Below are 22,802 nucleotides of genomic sequence, written 5' to 3'. Positions count from 1 at the left end.
GTAATAATCATGGGTGAAGAGCAAAACTCCTAACACTGTGCCCGGGGCACTCTGCTACAAGCCTTCCTTCAATTAGAGAAAAAATACTGTTTTTCACTACTGTTTCCTGCCACTCAGCCCATTTCTTATCCAAGCACCAACTTTCCCTTTTATTCTATAAACTACAGTTTTGCTCACAGATCTAATGTGTGGCACTGTATTAAATGCCTTTTGAAAATCTACATAAATAGTATTGCCCTTATTAACAATCTGTTACCATGCCTTCAGGACATGGATGCATTTTATATCCATTGGCAGTCACTGACTTGGTAATTGCTCTTTTGAGCTCCACAGTTGATTCAATAGATACTGAGCCATGATCACTAGCTTCCCTTCCCCTCTTCCCATATCCTACAACTTATCTGAAAGCCACTGCTGATGAAATAGTGACCTAAATGTGCATATTTTCATCAAGTGAACTGATTGGGAAAGCACAATTAGCTACTATTAATACTTAGATGAGGCCCAGAACCAATCTCTTGCAATCCTAGACACGAATCTTCAGATGCAGGGTCATTCACTGCACCCAGTTTCAGCTGGTATGGCAACACTCTCTAATTTTTACCTCTTGATTCTTCATTTAAGTGTCAGTAATCAATCAAGTGTTGATTGTTTCATATTTCAGCATTTTAATTAAAACAAAGACTTTATAATCAACATCCATGAACTTCTCAATCCAAACATGGTGCACATATTGTTACTTCTGTATTTTCCTAACTTTGTCTATTATGCATTTAATAATCTGAAACATGTATATACATATGATATAGAGAACAGAAATAAACTGGTTAACACAGTTTTTCTTATAGAAAGCATTTCCTAACACAAATTAAATAGGAGTCAGTAATGTGCATTGCAATGCAACAACTCTACCCCAAAAAGTGACCAAGATGCTCATCAGTATCAGTTTGTACACTTGTATAACAAGAAAATAAATCAGGTCCCATTTGAGCAAACTTGCTGCTTAGGAAAGGCTTACTGTTTTTAAACAAACTAATTATCTCTCAATTATGCACTGAAACCACTGAAATGATTCCAACACCCGACAAAGGTCTTTTCAGTCTTCTGGGATTTAGAATCCTGCCTTCCACTATTTTGATTTTGCTTCTGAAGGATTTTCTCCAGTATCCAGTGTTTTCAGTAATCGGAATAGACCAGCTGCTTCTCGTATTCGGCTGAACTCAATGCAGAAAGCTTGTACTTCAATGAACAAGTCCTGGACATTGATTATTTTGTTTCTGATTAAAGACTGGAGGAAGACACAAACAAGACGTACCAAACGATTCTAGAAGATAACAGGCTGAGTTAATTTGCTGTACATTTCACAAGTCAAATTTTATCAGATAACTTACTTTCATATCTTCTGAGCAACACAAAATTTGTATAGCACAGATGCAAGTATTTACTGGAAAAATGCACAAATTCTAAATCTAAATTCTCTGATTAGATTTCATTGAATTTTTTCTCTTCTATTTTTCTCACCTCCTTTCCAAATGATGTTGACTCATTTTTGGGTAGAATTCCATCAGCACTAACAAGCCCAATCAACCATACTTCCTGCATATGCCCTGACCTGACAATTCCACATCCTGGCCAAACTCCCATTTTGCACCCTGCATAAACTGGAGCTCATCCAAAACTCTTCACCATATCCTAACTCACACCAAATTACATTCACCTTGTGCAGTATACCTACAATGACTACCGGTCTGGAAAATTCTTCAATTCAAAATTCTCATCCCTTTTCTTAAACCCCTCCTATGGCCTCATCTCTCCTTATGTATAACCTCCTCTAGCTTTATATCTTCTGACAGAACTGTACTCCTCTGATTCTAGCCTCTTGTATGTCCTCAATTTTCATCAGCCCATCATTGACGGCCATGCCTTCAACTGCTGAAGCCTTAACTTAAGGAATTTCCTTGCTAAAGTTGCCTGCTTCTCTACCTTGTGTTCCTTAGAAGTGTTCGGCAAAAAAATGACCAAGCCAAGGTATCAGAGGAAGGGCACAAACTTCTAACAACACATTTACCCAACCTTTTGAGCACTATCTGGCCTGAATGTAGCAGAATCTGCAGATTGTGCATTGATCTTATCAACTTTTTCAGAATCCACTGAACCAGAGTGGAATCCAAGCTATTGCCCTCAAGAGAAATGTCGGGCTCAGCTAAGAAGTTGCCTTCCTCTACACTCCCATTTCCATCCATAGGCCATCACTGAACAGTGGTGGCTAGGAGAAAACAAAAAAAAAAGAGAATCTCAGTTAAACCACATTTTATCCTAAAGCTTAAGATATTTGTTTATGAAAGTATCTGAATTTTGAAAACTGGCCACAAGCTTAATTAGTAGCATGACTATTCAAAATCAGAAAGAGTATGATCCACAGAAGACCCTTTTTGGAATCAACAAATAACCTAACATGAGCCACGTCCTGTCCAACGTTGACAAAATACTACCCATGGCCTACCTATCCTTCTAGTGATTTCATCTTTTCAGCCTCATCCCTTATTCTTCTCTCCATAAGTCAATTATAGGAGATAAATAACAAGTGTACAATATGCATGACATCTATGTTATTTGCTGCTGTGCTAAGTCAAACTTTATTTGACCATATAACTGGGACATAAGGATTTCTCTTCCTGATACGGAGTTACAAATCCTAAGCATATAATTCTCTCAAGCCTAAACAAAATTGTTAAGTCAAAGTATCAATTGAGTGGACACCACATAAGAGTTGGAGAAATAATGTGTCAAGCAATTGTCAAAAATGTCTCTCCTAATGGCACAAGGTGAAGGCAATCAAGCAAGAAAGGAAGGTGCTGTTGAAGGGAAAGTGAGGAAAAGAGAAATATTAAACAAACAGAGAATGAAAATGCATATAGGAAACTTTTGAGGGCCAAAAGCGAGAATGGGAAAATGCAATTTCAATTGCCTTCTTACATACACTTGTAAGAGTTGGTGATGTACGTCAAACCTCAACACTCTCCAATTATAATCAGAACATCTCTAGAACATGCAAGGAAGTATACCATATTAGCAACTACAGAAATAAAAACAAGGAAGAATATCATATTAGCAGCTACAGAATAAAAATACCAATTCAACTACACATAACATGTTCAATACCTGCATGTATTTATCTTTTATCTGTTCACAAGTGGAGATACAATTTGAAATATAGAGATGAATAAATTCCGGAGGAAGATCAACAGCAGTGGTTAGCCTTCAAAAAAAAAAGACAAGAGGAACAATTAATGACCAAATCAGAACATTGAACTCCACAAAAAGAAAGGGCCAATTTTCATTTAAAGAACATTGCTGAATCACTACCTAGTAATCTCTACTGGAAGCGAATTATCGGATGAGGAAAGAACAGAGTTTAGCTATTATGCTCCCCGCAGTTGAACAGCTTGACGAAAGACGCAAGTAAACAGCTCCACTCCTGTGAGATACAGGAGTGACTTGTACTCATTGATTTACATTTTGTGAGAAGTCAACATTTACACTATATGAAAGAAAATAAAAATTCAAAACAATCAAAGTAAAAGATGTGAACAAAGCATTTGGTTTGGAAATAAGTTACCCTTTATAGAACTGCAACATTTTCTATGTTGACTAGCCAAATGTAAAGAGAAAGTTAAATTTTGATGCACTAGTCTTTTAATATATCAAACTTCGATTATCGAGTGACTCCCTACTGGAAATGCAGCTGTCAAAGAATTGGGCATGATTGACAAGAGTGCTGCAGTGAATGGCGCCTGTCGATACACTGTCCAGGTTCACAAAAGAAAGAGGGTTGCACCACTACCATTTTATGTGGAATATGCTCAGGAACGCAGCGGTAACAAATGAAAAATCAAAGAAAATTGGGGTGGGAAAACGCATATAACTCACCTATTTACAACTTCCATGGAATGAAGGGACATATCCATATTCACAAGTACAGAAAAATATTCTGTAATCTGGCTCGACTGCATTAGCTTCAGTAACATCTCTATGGCAACCAAAGGATTATTTTCTACCAGATCAGGCAGCTTGACAGGAGTCAGACCAATGTGGTAAACAAGCTTTGGATCTTTTTCTAATTCACCAAGGAGCTACCATGAAGGAAATAAAAGTAAAAACTCAATGTTACTCAGGTACAACACAGATGTGTGTCAATTTTCAGACACACTATCAGATGATTACCCAGTAATTACTGCTAGAGGGTTAAATTTTTATTTTAAGCATTGCATAAGTATTTAGAGAATTAACATAAAAACAAATAGAAATGTTGTGAAGATCACTTAACAACTGGAAGAAATTAGGTAATTCTAACGTTTTAACATTCATGAATCTGAAGATATGTTAATTCCTCCTTCCCTCATTTTCCTCCATACAGTATTATGTCCTCAAAGAAAACCTAGGATTGTCTGCAATTACTTTGAAAGTAATTCAGCTTTAATGTAGAAGTTCATGCATAATTTTGAGGTAGTAAGTTGTACCTGTTAGAAAATCCGCTGCCTTAAAATAATAATGATCCAATACAGGATGCTACATAAACTGTACAGTAAATGCAAATTCTAAATCTTATACACAGCATATGAATACCGTGGCATTTTATTCTTCCATAGCCCCTCCTCCCCATCTCTGTAGCCTCCTCCAGTTCTACAACCCTCCAAGATCTCTGTGCTCTTCCAATTCTGTTCCTTTGTTGATGGTCATCATCCCAATTTTGGTTTCTATGCCTTCAACCACCCAATATTATCTCCTTATGTGAGTCGGCGTCAGATTTTGTATGCTAACATTCTTGTGAAGCACATTGGACTGATTTCTGTACAAATGCAAGATGCTTTGATTCAGCTCATTGCAGCAAGTACAGAAATTAATCAGATTGGTGCAAACTAACTCGAAATAACACTCTCCTCCTCAGCTTTCTCTCTTCCCCACAATTCTCTATCTTGACTATGAAATCACAGAATTTTATATACTTTTCAACCAATCAAATGCGTACCAGCATTTTTACCTCAGCTAGTCATTTCACTCTACTGCTCATTTCCCATTCCCTTCAATATTCCCCTTTTTCAAGCAACTAATTCTCTTTTAAAATAATTTGTGTGATTCTGTTTTACTTTTTTATCCCTATTAATTACCTTGGCACCATTTATCCTTGAATAACCCTCAGGTCACCTCTCAATTTTCTTTAGGTCTATTTATAAAGAACTCAAACTTTGCCTCTTTGCTCTTGTATTCTACAATTCTAGATTCTCATCGCAAGGATTCCATTTGCTTTTTTATGGCCTCCAGTTTTATTCACCTATGTACTTTCACTCCAGGCCTTTTTGTTCCTTTACTCTATTTAAAATTTTACCATTCAAGTCCACAACTTTCAGTAACTAAATGTTATCAAACTTCTATATTTGGTCCTTAATTCCCTAACATAAACCACTCATAACTATCTAAACCAACCGATTTCCTAACTTCACTCCTGAAAGGCCTGACTCTAAATTTAAGAAAGAAGTCTCATAACACCAGGTTAAAGTCCAACAGGTTTATTTGGTAGCACAAGCCACTGGCTGTCGAAGCGCTGCTCCTTCATCAGATGAGTGGGCGTTCTGTTCACAAACAGGGCGTACAAAGGCACAATTTACAAAATAATGGTTGGAATGTGAGTCTTTTACATCTAAATTTAAGGCCATGTTTCCTAGTCCTAGATTCCCCAATCACCAGAAATAGTCTGTCTATCTACCTAGCAATTTGCCTTAATAACTTGAAAACTTTGATCAAATTGCTCCTTAATGTTCTAAATTCCAAGGAATGTCATCAGTTTCTGTAATCTCTCTTTATAATTTAATCCATGGAGTCCATGAGTCCATGTATCATTCTGGTAAAACTATACTGCAGTCGCTTGGAGGTCAAAATATCCTTCCTAAGATGTGTGTTCAATACTGACCACAGTACACCAGCTGTGGTCTAACTACAAGGTTTGTGTAGCTGTTGCATAACATCTACCCCCTTCTACTATCATCTTCTAGATATAAGGGCCAACATAAGATATAAGCCAGGTTTCTTGGGACATGTACTGTTTCTGGCTTCTTACCATTTGGAAAGAAACATGTTCTATCCTTAGAAAAAGGCAAAGTACCGTGCTTGCTGAAATCAAACAAAAACAGAAAATGCTGGAGAAGTTCAGCAGGTCTGACAGCTTCTGTGGAGAGAGAATAGAACCAACATTTCAAATCAGGATGACCCTTTGTCATCTTTGACTTGAAACGTTGATTCCATTCTCTCTCCACAGATGTTGTCAGACCTGCTGAGATTTTCCTGCATTTTCTGTTCTCTTTTTTTGGGTTTCAAGTGGATGATCTCATATTTGCCTATATTGAAATCCATTTGTTACAATTCTGTCAATTCACTTACCTTAAACTTTAATATTTCTGCAATGTTATGCTTCTATCTACAATGCTTACAACACAAATTTTTCTATCATGAGTAAAGCTGGATACATGGCTGTCTCTTTGACCATCTAAGTTATTAATAAAACATGGAGAATGGTTGAGGCCACAGCACAAATCCCTTCAGGAATCCAATAGTCACTTTTGCCAATTTGAACAAGGATAATTGGCAGGTAGTTCAAATTATGGGCTGCTCAGCCAGTTTCCTTACCAGTTCAACAATTTGCCTTCACAGACTTTATCAAATACCTTCCGGAAGTCCAACATACACAGAAAGACCCAGCTCTAACAAGGGGGGCATCTAGGCTCAAAATGTTAACTCTATTCTCTCCCCACAGATGCAGTCAGACCTGCTGAGATTTTCCAGAATTTTCTGTTTTTGATACATAGACATTGCCCTGACCACTACATCACCCATTCAAAAAATTAATTATTTTAGTCAGGTGTTACCTACCCTTTACAAATCCATGCTGGCTCTCTCTGGTTAGCTGAAAATTTTCAAGGGTGACAATTTTAGTCAATAATGCCCAAATTACAGATATCAGTCATTTTCTGACAGCAATGTTAGGCTAACTAGGTTTTCCTCACTCACCTTTCTGAAATGGTGAAGTGATATGCAATTTTCCAATCTTAAGGCATGAGTCGCAAATGTTATAGTTAGGACATCTGCAACATTCTTATCTATTTTCTGTAAAACCCTGAGATAGAAACCACCCAGTCTTGGGGATTTATCACTTGTTAATGTCATTACTTTCTTCACTACAGTTATTTTGCTTATGCTAACGTTGCTGAGTTCCCAACTCTGATTTACGTATCCTTGGGATGTCCACATGTTATCCTCTTCTACTGTATATACTGACACAAAGTAATTATTCAACGTGTTTCCTATTCCCTTATTTCCATCACAATATCACCATTATCAATACTTAAAAAGGCCCACGCTGCTCTTGACAACTGTTTTTCCAAATTGTAAAAATAATTTATGTTGGTTTTGATATCCCTAGCAAATTTATTTTCTTAATCCCTGCTTTTTGTTCTTACTGTTTGTTTTGTCATTTTTTTTGCTGGTTTTTGCATCCCTCCTAGTTGGCAGGATCTGTGTTATTTTACACATTCTTGTCTGCTTTTTTTAGTTTTATATTGTCCCTTGCCTCTTTTGCCATCCATGGCTGTTTTTGATTAAGTCCCATAGGGATATGAAATGGTTCTGTATCACGTTCAAGTCTTTATTTTTGAACATTTCCCACTGATGTTGTCGATTTACCTATTAACAGATTTGCCCAGTTTATTATGCAGAGTCTTGAACTCACCCTGTTGAAGCCAGATGTACTCAAATCTAAAACTTAGCTGTTTCACATTTCCCAGTTTCAAACAGAAAGTTAAACTTGATCATATTATAATCACTATTAGGTCTTATACTGTTATACTGTTAAGTAAATCTGCTTATTACTAATTTCAACATGACTTGCCCTCTTGTTGGTTCCTCGACATATTGTTGCAGGAAACTATCCTGAACAGTGACGTTCCCTAACTTTCTGACGCAAGCCAATTTACGTGAAAGTTATAACCACTCTGCCTTTCCTTTTTAATTATCACAAAGCATTTGGTCACCAATCAGAACCATTTCTTAATGCACAGCGAACACAGTGACAAACAGGATCATAGGTGCAATTCCAACACTAAGGGCGCGATTTTATCGCCCGTTCACTCCATATTCCCACTGCAGCAAAGGCAGAGAATTTAGTTTTAAGTCAATACTCTGTTCACTGTAGCTGAAATCCCGGTGGCATGAACGGTCGCAAAGTTCCAGCCTATGTGTTGGTGGTGCAACTCAGTGATACTACTACTAATGATTCAGCTGTTTAAAGTAATACTCATTTGCAATTACCTGCGTTTGCTGTTGTGCAGATAAGGGACTCTTGAAAGCCTTTGCCATGATGCGCTTAATTTCCACCCCAGTGCTGTTTTTAACACACATGGTTTTATCCCATTGGATTGTATGATCAGGTTCTGTTGGGTTCAGCCAAGCTAGCTCATCCTCACATACATGAAGTGGAGGGGCAGGTCGAATAAACTCTGGCCGAAAATGACCTTCACATGATAAAAAGAAATTCAAGATTTAGTATTCTACAGAAAAGTTGACAGCAAAAGCATATCTGGAAGTCAAATAGGGGTTTTACTGGAAGTGGTTGTTTGGCAGAATATAGCTGGATATAAGAACATAAGAACATAAGAAATAGGAGCAGGAGTAGGCCATCTAGCCCTTCGAGCCTGCCCCGCCATTCAATAAGATCATGGCTGATCTGTTGTGGCTCAGTTCCACTTTCCCGCCCTCTCCCCATAACCCTTAATCCCCTCTCTTATCAAGAACCCATCAACCCGCTTCTTAAAAATATTTAGCGAGGCAGCCTCCACCACTTCAACGGGCAGAGAATTCCAGAGATTCACCACCCTTTGAGTGAAGAAGTTCCTCCTCAACTCCGTTCTAAACCGCCTCCCCTTTATCTTGAGGCTGTGCCCCCTAGTCCTACTGTCTTTTTTGAGCAGGAAGAGTCTCTCCACCTCTATCCTATCCATCCCATTCATCATCTTATACGTCTCAATGAGATCTCCCCTCATTCTTCTAAACTCTAACGAGTACAAGCCTAGTTTATTCAGCCTCTCCTCATAGCTCAATCCCCTCAACTCCGGTATCAGCCTAGTAAACCTCCTCTGCACTCCCTCCAGGGCCAAAATATCCTTGCGCAGGTGCGGCGCCCAAAACTGCACACAGTACTCCAGCTGCGGCCTCACCAATGCCCTATACAGCTGCAGCAAGACCTCCCTACTTTTATATTCAATCCCCCTCGCGATGAAGGCCAGCATCCCATTCGCCTTCCTGACCACCTGCTGCACCTGCAAGCTGGGTTTTTGCGACTCATGCACAAGGACCCCGAGGTCCCTCTGCACCGTCGCCTGCTGCAGTTTTTCGCCACGTAAGTAATAGTCCTTCCTACCATTCTTCCTACCAAAGTGGACCACCTCACACTTGCCAACATTAAATTCCATTTGCCATTTCCTGGCCCATTCGCCCAGCCTATCTAGATCCTTCTGCAGACTCTCCACACCCTCCGCACAATTTGCCTTTCCCCCAATCTTGGTGTCATCAGCAAATTTCGACACCCTACACTCGGTTCCCTCCTCCAGATCATCTATATAAATGGTAAATAGCTGAGGCCCCAGCACCGACCCCTGGGGCACCCCACTAGTCACCAACCGCCAATCCGAATAGCACCCATTGACCCCCACTCTCTGCCTCCTATTTGACAACCAATCCTCTATCCACGCTAACACCCTACCCCCAACTCCATGTCCTCTGACCTTCTGCAGTAACCTCTTGTGAGGTACCTTATCAAACGCCTTCTGAAAATCCAGAAAGACCACATCCACCGGCTCTCCTCTATCCACCGCCCTAGACACATCCTCATAGAACTCCAGTAAATTTGTCAGACACAACTTCCCTTTAATGAAACCGTGTTGCGTCTGCCCTGTCAAGCAATTCCCTTCAAGATGCCTCGCAATTTCCTCCTTAATGACGGATTCTAACATTTTACCTACCACAGACGTTAAACTAACCGGCCTATAATTCCCCACCTTTTGCCTGGCACCCTTCTTAAACAACGGCGTAACATTAGCCGTTTTCCAATCTTCCGGCACTTCCCCGGAATCCAGCGACGTCTGGAAAATAACCACCAAGGCATCCACTATAACCTCCGCCATTTCTTTCAGAACCCTCGGATGCATTCCATCCGGTCCTGGGGACTTGTCCACAATCAGCCCCTCCAGTCTGTCGCGCACCACCTCTCTAGTAACAGTAATGTCATTAAGACCCTCCAGTCCTACCACCTTTCCATCGCTAACACCCAGCAAATTATTCACGTCCTCCTCCGTGAAGACAGAAACAAAAAAGTTATTCAAGACCTTAGCCATATCCCCATCCCCTACCACTAGGTCCCCTTTCTCATCCTCTAAGGGACCAACGTTCACCCTAGCCAGCCTCTTCCTTTTTATATATTTATAAAAACTCTTGCTATCCTTTTTTATATTAAGCGCTAGCCCAGCTTCATAGCTTCTTCTACCCTCCTTTATCAACTTTTTTGTCAATCTTTGTTGACATTTAAACCTTTCCCAATCCTCTTCTCGCCCACTGCTCTTAGCTACTCTAAATTCCTCCGCTTTTAATTTAACACTTTCCTTCACCACCAAACTATTAAACTAGTTTAAAAATCTATGCAGCTAAGTTAAAAATGGCATATATGGTAGTATGAAAAAGCTTTGCACCCACTTTAGAAGTATTATAATGGGAAGTGAACATTAGCACTGATTGTAGCCAGCTTACCCCATGTATCTGCTATTATTTATAGGTTTATCTGCTAGGAAGTCTGGATGTTCTCAACCGATATTAAAGGAGACTAATGCTAGGGTAAACATGCTCTTTTACCATTTAATACACTAACCATGACGAAGGCTAACAAAACATCTCCACCGGAAATAATGGGTAGATTTGAATTTGGGTTCTGTGATCAAGAGTCAAACATTCAGCACTTCTGCCAACATCCTGAACAGTGATTTAAAACTGCTTACTTTCTATTGGTGGTCTTGGTCCACTCACTAAAGCCTCGATAATCTGAGTCGCAACAGAACTGTCAAATCCGGAGTTGGAAGAGTCAGGATCAGGATCAGGAAGTATGCTTGGAAAGCTGGCTTTGCTCTGTGTTGGCAATTCAGACTGGCGCTCTGCAGAATGAATAAAGGATTATGCATAAGTATACAGTTGTATAAAGTCAATTTGCACGTAAAGGACAGTTACAGATTAACCAATATTGATTCTCTCTATGCTCCTGTTATTGGCACAATTTCCTATGATAGATACAGGTATAACCTTTTCCGGTGTTGTTGCTTCTTGCTGGTATACAATTCCATGTAACAAAAATAACTTCTCTCCTTCAAAAACCCTACTGCTTGTCTCATTCAGTGCACACTGGAGAATCAACATAGGATCTCTATGATCTATAAAGCTTAGTGACTCCCTCCATAAATAAGCTAAGCCAACAGCATATTTTGTTTTCCCTTGACTGCTCTGAAGTCTCAACTTTCATTCACAAACCCTCCAAAAAATTCTGTACCCAGCAATTTGAAAGGGCATACTCAAATGTTACATTCTACAAAGTTCATAATTATGTTAGTATTGAGGGTTTGAGGGAGTGCTCTACACACATCGTGCATTCTTTCCCAAATGTAGTGGATCTCCCATGTCACTGGCTGGAAATACTGGATATTCACAGGTCAAACAGCATCAGTAAAGAGAAAAGACAGGCATGATATTTTAAACTCATGTTGACACTGATGAAGGGCTGTGAAGCACATAAGTCACCGTTGAAAAGAACCACAGAATCCCTACAGTGCAGAGAGAGGTCATTCGGCATATCCAATCTGCACTGATTTTCAAAAAGAGCATCTTACCCAGGCCCAACCTGCCCTATCCTGGTAAACCCACACATTTACCACGATTACACATCTTTGGATATCATGGTAACAAAGAGCAAGTGGGGTGGGGAAACAAGCATAGGAGGGACATTCATGGGAACAGAAAATTGTCTAAATCTTGGGGCAGCACGGTAGCACAGTGGTTAGCACTGCTGCTTCACAGCTCCAGGGATCTTGGTTCGACTCCTTGGGTCACTGTCTGTGTGGAGTTTGCACATTCTCCTTGTGACTTGGTGGGTTTCCTCCGGGTGCTCCTGTTTCCTCCCACAGTCCAAAGATGTGCAGGTTAGATCAATTGGCCATGCTAAAAATTGCCCCTTAGTGTCCTGAGATGCATAGGTTAGAGGGATTAGCGGGTAAATATGTTGGTATATGGGGTAGGGCCTGAGTGGGATTGCGACCGGTGCAGACTCAATGGGCCGAATGGCCTCCTTCTGCACTGTAGGGTTTCTATGGCATTCATGGTTAACAGACTCATTAGCCATATTAAGTGCTCAATACTGGAGTCCTATAGACACAATGACACTTTTTTTTAAAAATTGGATAAGTAAATATTCTCCCATCTCCATTCACTATTTAGTGGGGCAGGCAAGATCTCCAGGAAATTACATGCACCAACCAACAAACGAATCTGAATTGCTGAGGTCATCCTTTCTCTGTCCCAGTCTGAGTAATTTCAGGAGCAATCCTGATTTTCCATGTCACTAGTGAGCTGCAGCTTTTAAATGCTGTACAATCCAGATATATCCCTCCCAATCTAATTTCTCCAGGTAGGTAATTTCAGTATCCACTGCTTTTGTTTCATGCTAAAAACATTTTGTAGACATGAAAAAGGTGATCGAATGGAAACAGCACAATGCTTTATTGGTTCCACAACAGCAGTTCTACATTCAAAATCAAATCTAGTAGCAGGGTGATAGCTGTTTTGGGTACTTTGGTCAGATTTATTTGGAGAACATCTGTGCAATTTGTCAGTGTGACATTATGTGCCAAGACAAGAAAAATCTATTTGCGCAAGAATAATTCATTTGTATCACAGGTAGTGTTTACAGAAACTTAAAACACTAATAAGTTTCTATTGCAGTACAGCACGATATAATTTAATTGTAACTGCTCACGTAACACATTTTTTGAACTACCAAGAAATCTCCAAGCAAGCACAGAATGGATTCAGCTACAGAACTGAAAGCACTTGGTGAATTCAGAATGTTCAGTGACATACAAAATAGTTACAAGGTATCTGAATATGGTCAGCCTTTAATATCTAACCTATTCTTCATCGTGCATAGAGAATTTCTTCACCTAATCCGGAAACTTAAATTTGCCCAGTTGTTTTGTAGTTGGGAGTTCACATTGTTTCTTCATTGCCCTTAAAATCTAAGCTTGAGACCAATACTAGGCTAAATTGTTTTTCAGCCTCAACCTGCCAGATGTTGCTTGGGAACTAAGAAGTGGTACACTTTAAAAAATAAAAACTGATGCCAAACAATTCTTTATAAACACCAGTTTGAGGTACAGAGATTTGGTTATACACATTACTATTATGTCTCAAAATTCACTCGAACTGAGATAGTTGATTCCAGCTTCATTTTCAAAATAGAGTATCTGTTTAGCTACATGGACAAGTTGGGCCGAATGGCCTGTTTTCATGTTGTAAACCTCTATGACAACAATTACACCATCTGATAAACAAAGTCTGTATTTTGACAACAGCAGGAAGTTTGCACACAGGGCAAAATTGCAATTTAATAAACTTAGGTCTACAGGATCCTCAGCTGAATTACTGTAACTGCAGCTTTTTTGAATAGTACACAATTTTACTCACCTGCCAGGGCCAACTGCAGACCACTAATGTCTACAGACTGAGGCATGTTCCCCACATCCATACACGCAATCTGACGGGGAGTTTTCTTAAACAGCTCTCTTGGAGGAGCCAACATCAACTGAGAAAGGAAAAACTTCTCAGGGGGAGTAATAGGTGGCAAGAATCCTGTCAAATAGCATTAAACAAAAAAAAAATCAAGGTTCAGTCTGGAGTTTAAATAATCTTTAATTACATAATAAGTAAATTAAACATCAGCAGAAGTATGAAAAGTCCAAACTGCACTAACGGTCTTTTGGTAGTACAAAACTTTATTGCGGGACTAAAAATAAAGAGGCATGTCAAAGCTTTTCCACTCATTAGGATGCTTTGCAAGAATACCATTACAACGGGAAAACAACGGTTTATAATGTATGAGAAGTGTGTCGATTGGTTGGCAAGTGGTCTCTGATTGGTAAAGGTACTACCATGGAGAATGCACCAGTTGATGCTGACTTGAGAGTTAACTGCTAGATGTTGTTTGAAATTTAAGTTAGGCAGCTTGACCCTAATGGGTCAAGACAGCAAATGGCTGCCACTTACTTTGTGCAGTAAATTAACTCTAAAAGTTGTGTGTGTGTGCACACACAGATGTTTTGTCTGCAAAGAACAGGGCCATGTATATGAATATATGTAGCTTCCAGTACACGCAAATGCACCACACTGTGAGCCTGACTAACAATCTTAAATTGGCTGTCAGTGTAATTCTTGGCACAATGAGGATACTTCAGCAAATTCTGGAATCACATCTAATGCTGGATACACTTTTCAGTTTTGCAAGCACAGACTGGTTGCTATTTTCCCTTAACATTGGTATTAGTATCCTGGTAAGTGCATGACAAAAAGCTTCAACATGCCTTTTTTTCAGCAATAAACAATACTGTGAAAAATTGAGTATATGTTGAGATTTATATTAGTGAAATTTCATTTTCTTAGTATGTTTAAGAATTGTTATTTCTCACAGGTTCCTCTCAGAATATTAGAATCTACAAAATATGTTCCTGAAAGGTAGAATAATGCAATTTAAGGTATAAACTTGACTCATTTTTCTACATTGGAGTTTCTCCCTGATAAAAATTAATCAAGCAATTAGTTCCTATCCATCCAAACATTTTATTGTTGCACTGGGTTTTCTAAAGCCATTTAATTTTTCCAAAAATGATAATTTCAATTTGACACATTTGTCCTGGCTATATTTTGAATCCTTAGACTTATATTAGAACATGAGTAAGAGGTCAAACATTATGTTTTGAAAGCTATTAACAATCTAGCACAGGCTTCTTCATTTGGCAATTCTAACAAATAAATGGAGGACCTCTGTGCAAAGATACATTCTTTCATTCAAATCTTAGAGTATCTTTAAAGCTCGCTGACTTTCAATTTCTAGAATGCTTGCGAAATAAAACTTAAATATTGAAATTATTTCCATTCATCAATAACACAGTTTATATGGACTTGCACTCAATTAAGGAGGTTTAAATAAAGGCAATTAGCAGGTCACTAAAAATAATGAACAATCATTTATTCCCTTCCAAAATAAAATTTTTAGAATGTTAAAGAAGTTGATATTCCTGTCCTTTCAAACAACAGGACAAGTTAGATTTGAACTAAACACAGAAGAGCAATGGTACTAACCCATGGTACAATGTCTTATTTCCCCAGTCAGTGTACAATTCCATGTTACTGAAGTTGTATCATGCTCCATAGCATCAAATTACATGAAAGACAATCTGCATTTATATAGCACCCCATTAAATCTCAGAACGGCACTGAGATGTTCTGTGTGCCAATTCCTTCTGAAGGGGCTGCTACAGTGTGGAGGGGAATTAAGTTAATTCCCCAGACTTGTGAGTGATGGTTCACATCCACAGTGACATGGTGCTACAGTGGTTAGCACTGCTGCCTCTCAGTGCCAGGGACCTGGGTTCGAATTCCAGCTTGGAGCACTGTCGGCACATTCATCCTGCTCCAGTTTCCTCCCACAGTCCAAAAGGCATGCGATATATTGGCTATGCTATATTCTCCCTCAGTGTACCCGAACAGGCATCGGAGCACGGCAACTCGGGGGATTTCACTGTAACTTCATTGGAGTGTTAACGTAAGCCTACTTGTGACACTAATAAGCAAACTTCAGTTAAAGAGAGAAAATAAAAAAAAGTGAAACAACTGAAAGATTTCGCATTAATGCCTCCTCCGAAGAGCAGCGCCACCGATAATGCAAGTGGAACAGGATCAAGCTTGTGCTCTGGGTGCAAGATTAGACTACAAGTTAAAAGCGAGAAACATTTAAATTTTTTTAAAATCCTGACAAACATATGATTGCAATAATTTCAACATCTCCTGGGATGTACTGGTCACGGAGCTGGATGAGCAGGTCTCACTCAGAGCGATGGTGTGGAGGCACGGTCTTACCTAGGAGCTGCTTCTCCTGTTCCTCGGCCACCGGGGCGGCATTCAGCAGGTGGGCGAATACGGCGGCGAAGGGGTTGGCGGCCAGCGGCTCGGTGCGGTACATCTCCCAGAGCAGGTAGAGGGCGGTGAGGCGCTGCTGGGGGCTGGGCAGCAGGTCGGCCTGTTGCAGCAGCATTACCAGCGTGGAGCCCACTCGGAAATGGTCGTGCTTGGCGAAGTAATGGTGGAAGGCGGTGGACAGGCCCTCGAAGGTGTTACTGGTCGCCTCCTCGCAAATGATGCCGATCAGGCTGCTCAGCTCCTTGGGAGCCAGAGTCATGGTTACCGAGGGGCCCTGAAGGCCAAAGGCCCGATTCACCGCCCCCTCCCCTCGCTACACAAACGCACACTCTCTTCCCGGGACCACAAACATATATCTCTCCAAACATAAAATTTAAAGCAGCTCCGACCGCGCGCGATCAGGCCTCAGGCCGCCAAACACTGACGTAAAGCAACCATTGGGCGGCCCGCTTCACAGCAGTGTCGCAAAAGCCTGCCCTCAGGGTTGGGATTGACTCAGCAGCAGTGTGGAGAGAGACTGGCAGAAGAGAGTGTGACTGTCAGCAGCAGTGTTTGTTCAGAAGCTTGTTCTGATCCATGGCCAGACCCCGGGCTGTTGGGGAAATCCAGTTACCACAAAATCCCCACAGTGCAGGAAGATGCCATTCAGCCCATCGAGTCTGCACCAACAACAGGCCCCCTTCCCATAATCCCATGACTTTATCCTGCTAATCCCCCTCTCACTAAGGCCAATTTAGCATGGCTGGTTAACCTAACCTGCATATCTTTGGAGTGTGGGAGAAGAATGTGCAAACTCCACACAGACAGTGATCCGAGGCTGGAATTGAACCCAGGTCCCTGGCACTGTGAGGCAGCAGTGCTAACTGTTGTGCCACTATGTTCCCCAAAGGGCCCAAAAAGTTTCATTTGAAGTAGATAAATGTTGAGATTCAAGACGCTTGCTCAATAAACAAGGTCCCACAATTCCAAAGGTTTTAAACAAATAAAAATAAACTTTACCATACAAGTTCAGAAAGATCAAACAATTTACAAAATCTATCTTATGTCAGAAACACATTACACAACCAAAACAGATTTTTGTGTATTTCTCAACAGTCACACAGATGTCTGTCACATTGTGAGCCAACCAATCTGACTGAAACTTCATCTTTCTCACAAAGGTTTCCAATCTCCACATCTGAAGACTTTACCTTGGAATTCATTTCAAAAGTTGCTCCCACTTGGACATCCTCAACAATGACCCACCTCGCAGGGTTTCAACTTTGCCTTCTAAGATTCTTTTCCCCTGGATCTCCAAATATACTCAAGCTTAACTTTCCATGCACAATCCCAGGTCTTTGGCTTTACTAAGCAGAACATCACTGCACCAATGTGGAATGCAATGTGGAGAGAAGCTGAAAGGAGTGAGTTTGACTTCAGGAACAATGTGTATTTCCTCCAGAAATACAGACTATGTGAAAAAAACTAATTTTAAAACATTCTTCCGAAACATAAAACGCTGTATAACACACTAATATACAGTGTCATTACTGAGAATTTAAATAGCAGGTGAGCAGAGCGAGGGATGGAAGCTGGCAATGTTACAAATCTGGATGGGACAGCTTTGTCATGGAGAAGATATTAGGTTAGTGTTTATTTAGTTCAAGGCAAAATTGGATGTCTTGGTTGCGAGCAAGGCAATGGCTTTAGTTGTCGTAATGTTTAGCTGGAGGGATTTATATCAGACAAGTAGTCAGATAATGGAAATGTAGTAAAGGGATTGTTAGAAATAGGGAGGGTTGAGCTGAGTGTGGTCACTATGCAGATAGAAGCTGACTCCATCAGCTTGCTTTTCAACCTGATGTTGGGAACCAACCGCCCTGATAATTTCTGGGTCCCAACCCCATGCTTTAACTGCATTACTTGTGCAGTGCTATTTTGAAATATAAATGTCTTAATTGGGCCAAAGGCAAACTTGGTGCCCAATTAGTGATGCTGAGCATGATTTTTTTAAAAGTTTTATTTATTAGTGTCTCAAGTAGGCTTACATTAATACTGAAAAGAGGTTACTATGAAAATTCCCTACTCGCCATATTCTGGATACCTATTTGGGTCCATTAAGGGAGAACTTAGCATGCCCAATGCACCTAACCTGCACGTCTTTTGGACTGTGGAAGAAAACCTGAGCACTCAGAGGAAACACATGCAGATACGGGGAGAATGTGCAGACTCCACACAGACAGTGGCCCAAGACGGGAATGAAACTTGGGTCCCCTGCACTGTGAGGCAGCAGTGCTAACCACTGTGCCACCACATGGGAATTGCAAGCAGAATGCAAACAGCAAAAATGGACAGCAGCCATGATAGGGCAGCATCTCAGAGGGTAAGCAGCATAAATGTTCACAAAAGTGGCCAAGTAGATGAATGAGAGATAAAAAATGATCTCTCACCACATCAATATTTTCTACCTTATTAAAAAACCTTTCAATTTTCCCTGTATTGAAACCGACCATGGTGCACAAATGTATACTGGACAGTTAAGGTTCACTGCTATCTCAATCAGAAATTTCAAGCTCCTGAAAGACCTAAACAGGCTGTTAATTGGAGGGTCCCTGTTCTCTCTCTCTCACCTTCTCCAGCTTCACTTTGAAAATTGCACTCTGTTCCAGTGGCATCAAAGTGCAGAAACACCCTTTGGGAAGGCAAATTTTAAATCATGTCTGCACGTTTCCCATTTCACCAGCAATGGAAATTTCGGCCCCATGTGTCTGGATGATGACATTAGGGGTCAGCATGTGAATGAGGAGAAGGGAGGACAAGTACAAGATCCTTCAAGGAATTCCAGAAGTAAAAGTTCAAGGCTGGAAAGAGAAGGGGGGAGACGTAGTGGTAATGTCATGGAACTTGTAATCTTGAGATGAGGTCAATGTTCTTGGGACATGGGTTCAAATCTCACCATGGCAGCTGGCAGTGGTGTAGTGGTACTGTCGCTTGACTAATAATCCAGAGACCCAGGATAATGCTCTGGGGATCCAGGTTCAAATCCCACAATGTAGATGGTGGAATTTGAATTCAATAAAAGTCTGGAATTAAAAGTCTAATGATGTCCATGAAACCATTGTCGCTTTTTGTTAAAACCCATCTGGTTCACTAATATTCTGTAAGGAAGGAAATCAGCCATTCTTACATGGTCTGTATACATGTGACTCCAGATCCACAACAATGTAGTTGACTCTTAATCACCGTCTGAAATGGCCTAGAGTCAAGGGCAATTAGGAATGGTATACCCACAGCCCATGAATGAATTAAAAAATGGAATTCAACAGATTAATAAATCAGGAATTGAAAGCTGGCCTCAGAAACAGTGACTATGAAACGATCATGATTGTCATAAAAACTCATCTGGTTCAGCAATGTCTTTTAGGGAAGGAACTCTGCCATCATTACCTGGTCTGGCCTGCATGCAATTAGGACTGGGCAACAACTGCTGGCCTTGTCAGTGATGCTCATCACAGAATAAGAAAACATTCAGGGATGCTATGATAGAATCAAAAAACTGAGTAGAACTGGGGAGCCAGACAACAGAAGTGAGGTTTTGGAGGTGGAATGGTGTACTTAATCATGACAAAGGTGTCATAATGATTCAATAGGATGAGCAGAAATAGTCAAGTTTATAGAGGATGACAATTTTAACTTTGATCAGAACAATTATGATGCTGTGGGAGGGCTGGACTCCTGATTGTCGATGTTCAAATATCGGGAGCTTAGTGAGAAAAGGGATTTGGAGATTGTATTTGACAACTTTAATAAAATTGTTTGAAGAGAAGAGAACAAAGGAATTCAATATAATGAAAGCAAAATACTGCAGCTACTGGATGACTATATAAACAGAAAATGCTCAAAAGTTTTTAAAGTTTATTTATTTGTGTCACAACTAGGCTTACATTAACACTGCAATAAAGTTACTGTGAAACACTGAGGTAAGGCAGCATCTGCACAGAGAGATTTTAATTTGGCTTGCTTTTCATCAAAGCTGAGAATTCAGTAGCATTAGTGCATATAGATTTTCAGAAATCCTCATTAAATAATCCCAGAAGCCCAAGAGGAAATGTATTAGCATAGGTAGAAAGTTGGTCAACAGATAGAAAACAAGGGTGTCACTCAGACTGGAGAAATGTTAGAGATAGTTTATCCCAAGGATCAGTTCTAGAGTTACTTTTGTTCTCATTTATACATAATTTGGATTGGTTGGGCATAGGGGACAAAATGGGATGGATTTAATAGTACCTTGCCAACAGGTTTGAAGGTAGAAGGGCTCGTTAACTTCAGCCATCAGCCTGATTGCCTCCTATTTGTTTGGCTTTGCCCCCACTGCAATTATACCAGAGGGGTGGTGTTGGATGGCATGCCCACCAGTGGGTCATTGAGGCTCTCTTAAGTGCGCAATTATATAAAAGTAGGGAGGTCTTGCTGCAGCTGTATAGGGCATTGGTGAGGCCGCAGCTGGAGTACTGTGTGCAGTTTTGGGCGCCGCACCTGCGCAAGGATATTTTGGCCCTGGAGGGAGTGCAGAGGAGGTTTACTAGGCTGATACCGGAGTTGAGGGGGTTGAGCTATGAGGAGAGGCTGAATAAACTGGGCTTGTACTCGTTAGAGTTTAGAAGAATGAGGGGAGATCTCATTGAGACGTATAAGATGATGAATGGGATGGATAGGATAGAGGTGGAAAGACTCTTCCCGCTCAAAAAAGACAGTAGGACTAGGGGGCACAGCCTCAAGATAAAGGGGGGGCGGTTCAGAACGGAGTTGAGGAAGAACTTCTTCACTCAAAGGGTGGTGAATCTCTGGAATTCTCTGCCCGTTGAAGTGGTGGAGGCTGCCTCGCTAAATATTTTTAAGAAGCGGGTTGATGGGTTTTTGATAAGAGAGGGGATTAAGGGTTATGGGGAGAGGGCGGGAAAGTGGAACTGAGCCACGACAGATCAGCCATGATCTTATTGAATGGCGGGGCAGGCTCGAAGGGCCAGATGGCCTACTCCTGCTCCTATTTCTTATGTTCTTATGTTCTTATGTTCTAATTAAGGACCTCATTTCAACTCCACAGGGGTTTAACCGGCAGCAAGAGAGGCCCATGTCATGTGCCAGCCCAGCAGATTTCCCTTTGTGGACTGATGATGGGAAGGTGGCTCCCTCCTTAAAGGGCTCCTCAGGCCTATCAGAGGTTCCCTCACCAGGACCTCGCAAATCCTGAGATCTCTGAAAATCTATATGCACTAAAGCTACTGAATTCTCAGTTTTGATGAAAAGCAACCCAAATTAAAATCTCTCTGCAGGTGCTGCCTAACCTAACTGTTTTCACAGTAACTTTATTGCAGTGTTAATGTAAGCCTAGTTGTGACACAAATAAATAAACTTTAAAAACCTTTGAGCATTTTTTGTTTATATAGTCATTCAGTACCTGCAGTATTTTGTTTTCATTATACTGAGTTCCTTTGTTCTCTTCTCTTCAAACAATTTTACTTCCTCCTCCTATGACCTTGCAAATCCCACCCCCATGTCAGGGCCATGCCAAGACATTGACTTCAGAAAGTGTAGTGGAAGACGTGCCCCTGTCTACATCAATGGGGACAAAGTAGGAATGGTCGAGAGCTTCAAGTTTTTAGGTGTCCAGATCACCAACAACCGGTCCTGGTCCATCCATTCGAAGAAAGCTCGCCAACGCCTCTACTTTCTCTGGAGACTAAGGAAATTTGGCATATTCACCATAGCTCTCACCAACTTCTACAGATGCACTATAGAAAGCATTCTTTCCAGTTGTATCACAGCTTGGTATGGCTCCTGGTCAGTCCAAAAAAACTACAATGGGTCATGAATGAAGCCCAGTTTATTATTCAAACCAGCGTCCCATCCATTTCCACTATCTACATTTCCTACTGCCTCGGAAAAGCAACCAGTATAATCAAGGACCCTACACATTCTCTCTTTCACCTTCTGCCATTGAGGAAAAAGATACAACCAACTCAGAAACAGCATCTTCCCTGCTGCCATCAGACTTTTGAATGGAACTACCTTGCATTAAGTTGATGTTTCTCTGCACCCAAGCTATGGTCGTAACACTACATTCTGTACTCTCTTCTTTCCATCTCTATGTATGGTATGCTTTGTATAGCATGCAAGAAACAATACTTCTCACCGTATACTAATATATGGGATAATAATGAATCAAATCAAAGGGCCTATCAGCTTCGCACACAGCAACACCCTCAAACACTTACCTAAATCTTGATTAATTGCCTCAGTCCTAAGAGAGCTGCTGGCTTCTGAATTGGCAGTTCTCTGAGATGGGACTTCCTGATGCAGAATGGCAGAAATCTTGCCTCCAGTATATTAAAAGCCAATTGGCCATTAAACAGCTGCAAGGCAGCCAATGTTTCCCTTGGCGTGCTCCCTCAACTTTTTAGCGGGGTTGGTAGGGAATTTGATACCTAATATAA

The 22,802-nt window shown here is 40.7% G+C and overlaps 1 protein-coding gene across 1 annotated transcript; it reads right to left on the bottom strand.

Moving 5' to 3' along the window:
* Positions 1 to 644: 644 nt before the first annotated feature.
* Positions 645 to 16,785, bottom strand: cnot11 (CCR4-NOT transcription complex, subunit 11). Its single transcript, XM_080197142.1, has 7 exons — positions 16,270 to 16,785; positions 13,822 to 13,986; positions 11,094 to 11,246; positions 8,359 to 8,561; positions 3,931 to 4,133; positions 3,163 to 3,259; positions 645 to 1,324 (listed from the first exon to the last, which is right to left on the bottom strand). The coding sequence occupies exons 1-7, from the start codon at positions 16,586 to 16,588 to the stop codon at positions 1,130 to 1,132; spliced, it is 1,335 nt and encodes a 444-aa protein (XP_080053268.1). The 5' UTR covers positions 16,589 to 16,785; the 3' UTR covers positions 645 to 1,129.
* Between the last annotated feature and the right edge of the window lie 6,017 nt (positions 16,786 to 22,802).

This window comes from Carcharhinus amblyrhynchos, chromosome 10 (assembly GCF_965287045.1).
Source record: "Carcharhinus amblyrhynchos chromosome 10, sCarAmb.v2.hapA, whole genome shotgun sequence".
NCBI lineage: Eukaryota > Metazoa > Chordata > Chondrichthyes > Carcharhiniformes > Carcharhinidae > Carcharhinus > Carcharhinus amblyrhynchos.
Note: the sequence above shows the minus strand (reverse complement) of the source record. Positions and strands in the feature narration are given on the sequence as shown.

Coding starts and splice junctions, on each gene's coding strand:
- cnot11 (XM_080197142.1), bottom strand. CDS start 16,588: ATGACTCTGGCTCCCAAGGAGCTGAGCAGCCTGATCGGCATCATTTGC. Junction 11,247..13,821: donor TCTGCAGTTGGCCCTGGCAG/GTGAGTAAAATT, acceptor TTCATTCTGCAG/AGCGCCAGTCTGAATTGCCA. Junction 3,260..3,930: donor TCCATGGAAGTTGTAAATAG/GTGAGTTATATG, acceptor TTTTTTTTGAAG/GCTAACCACTGCTGTTGATC.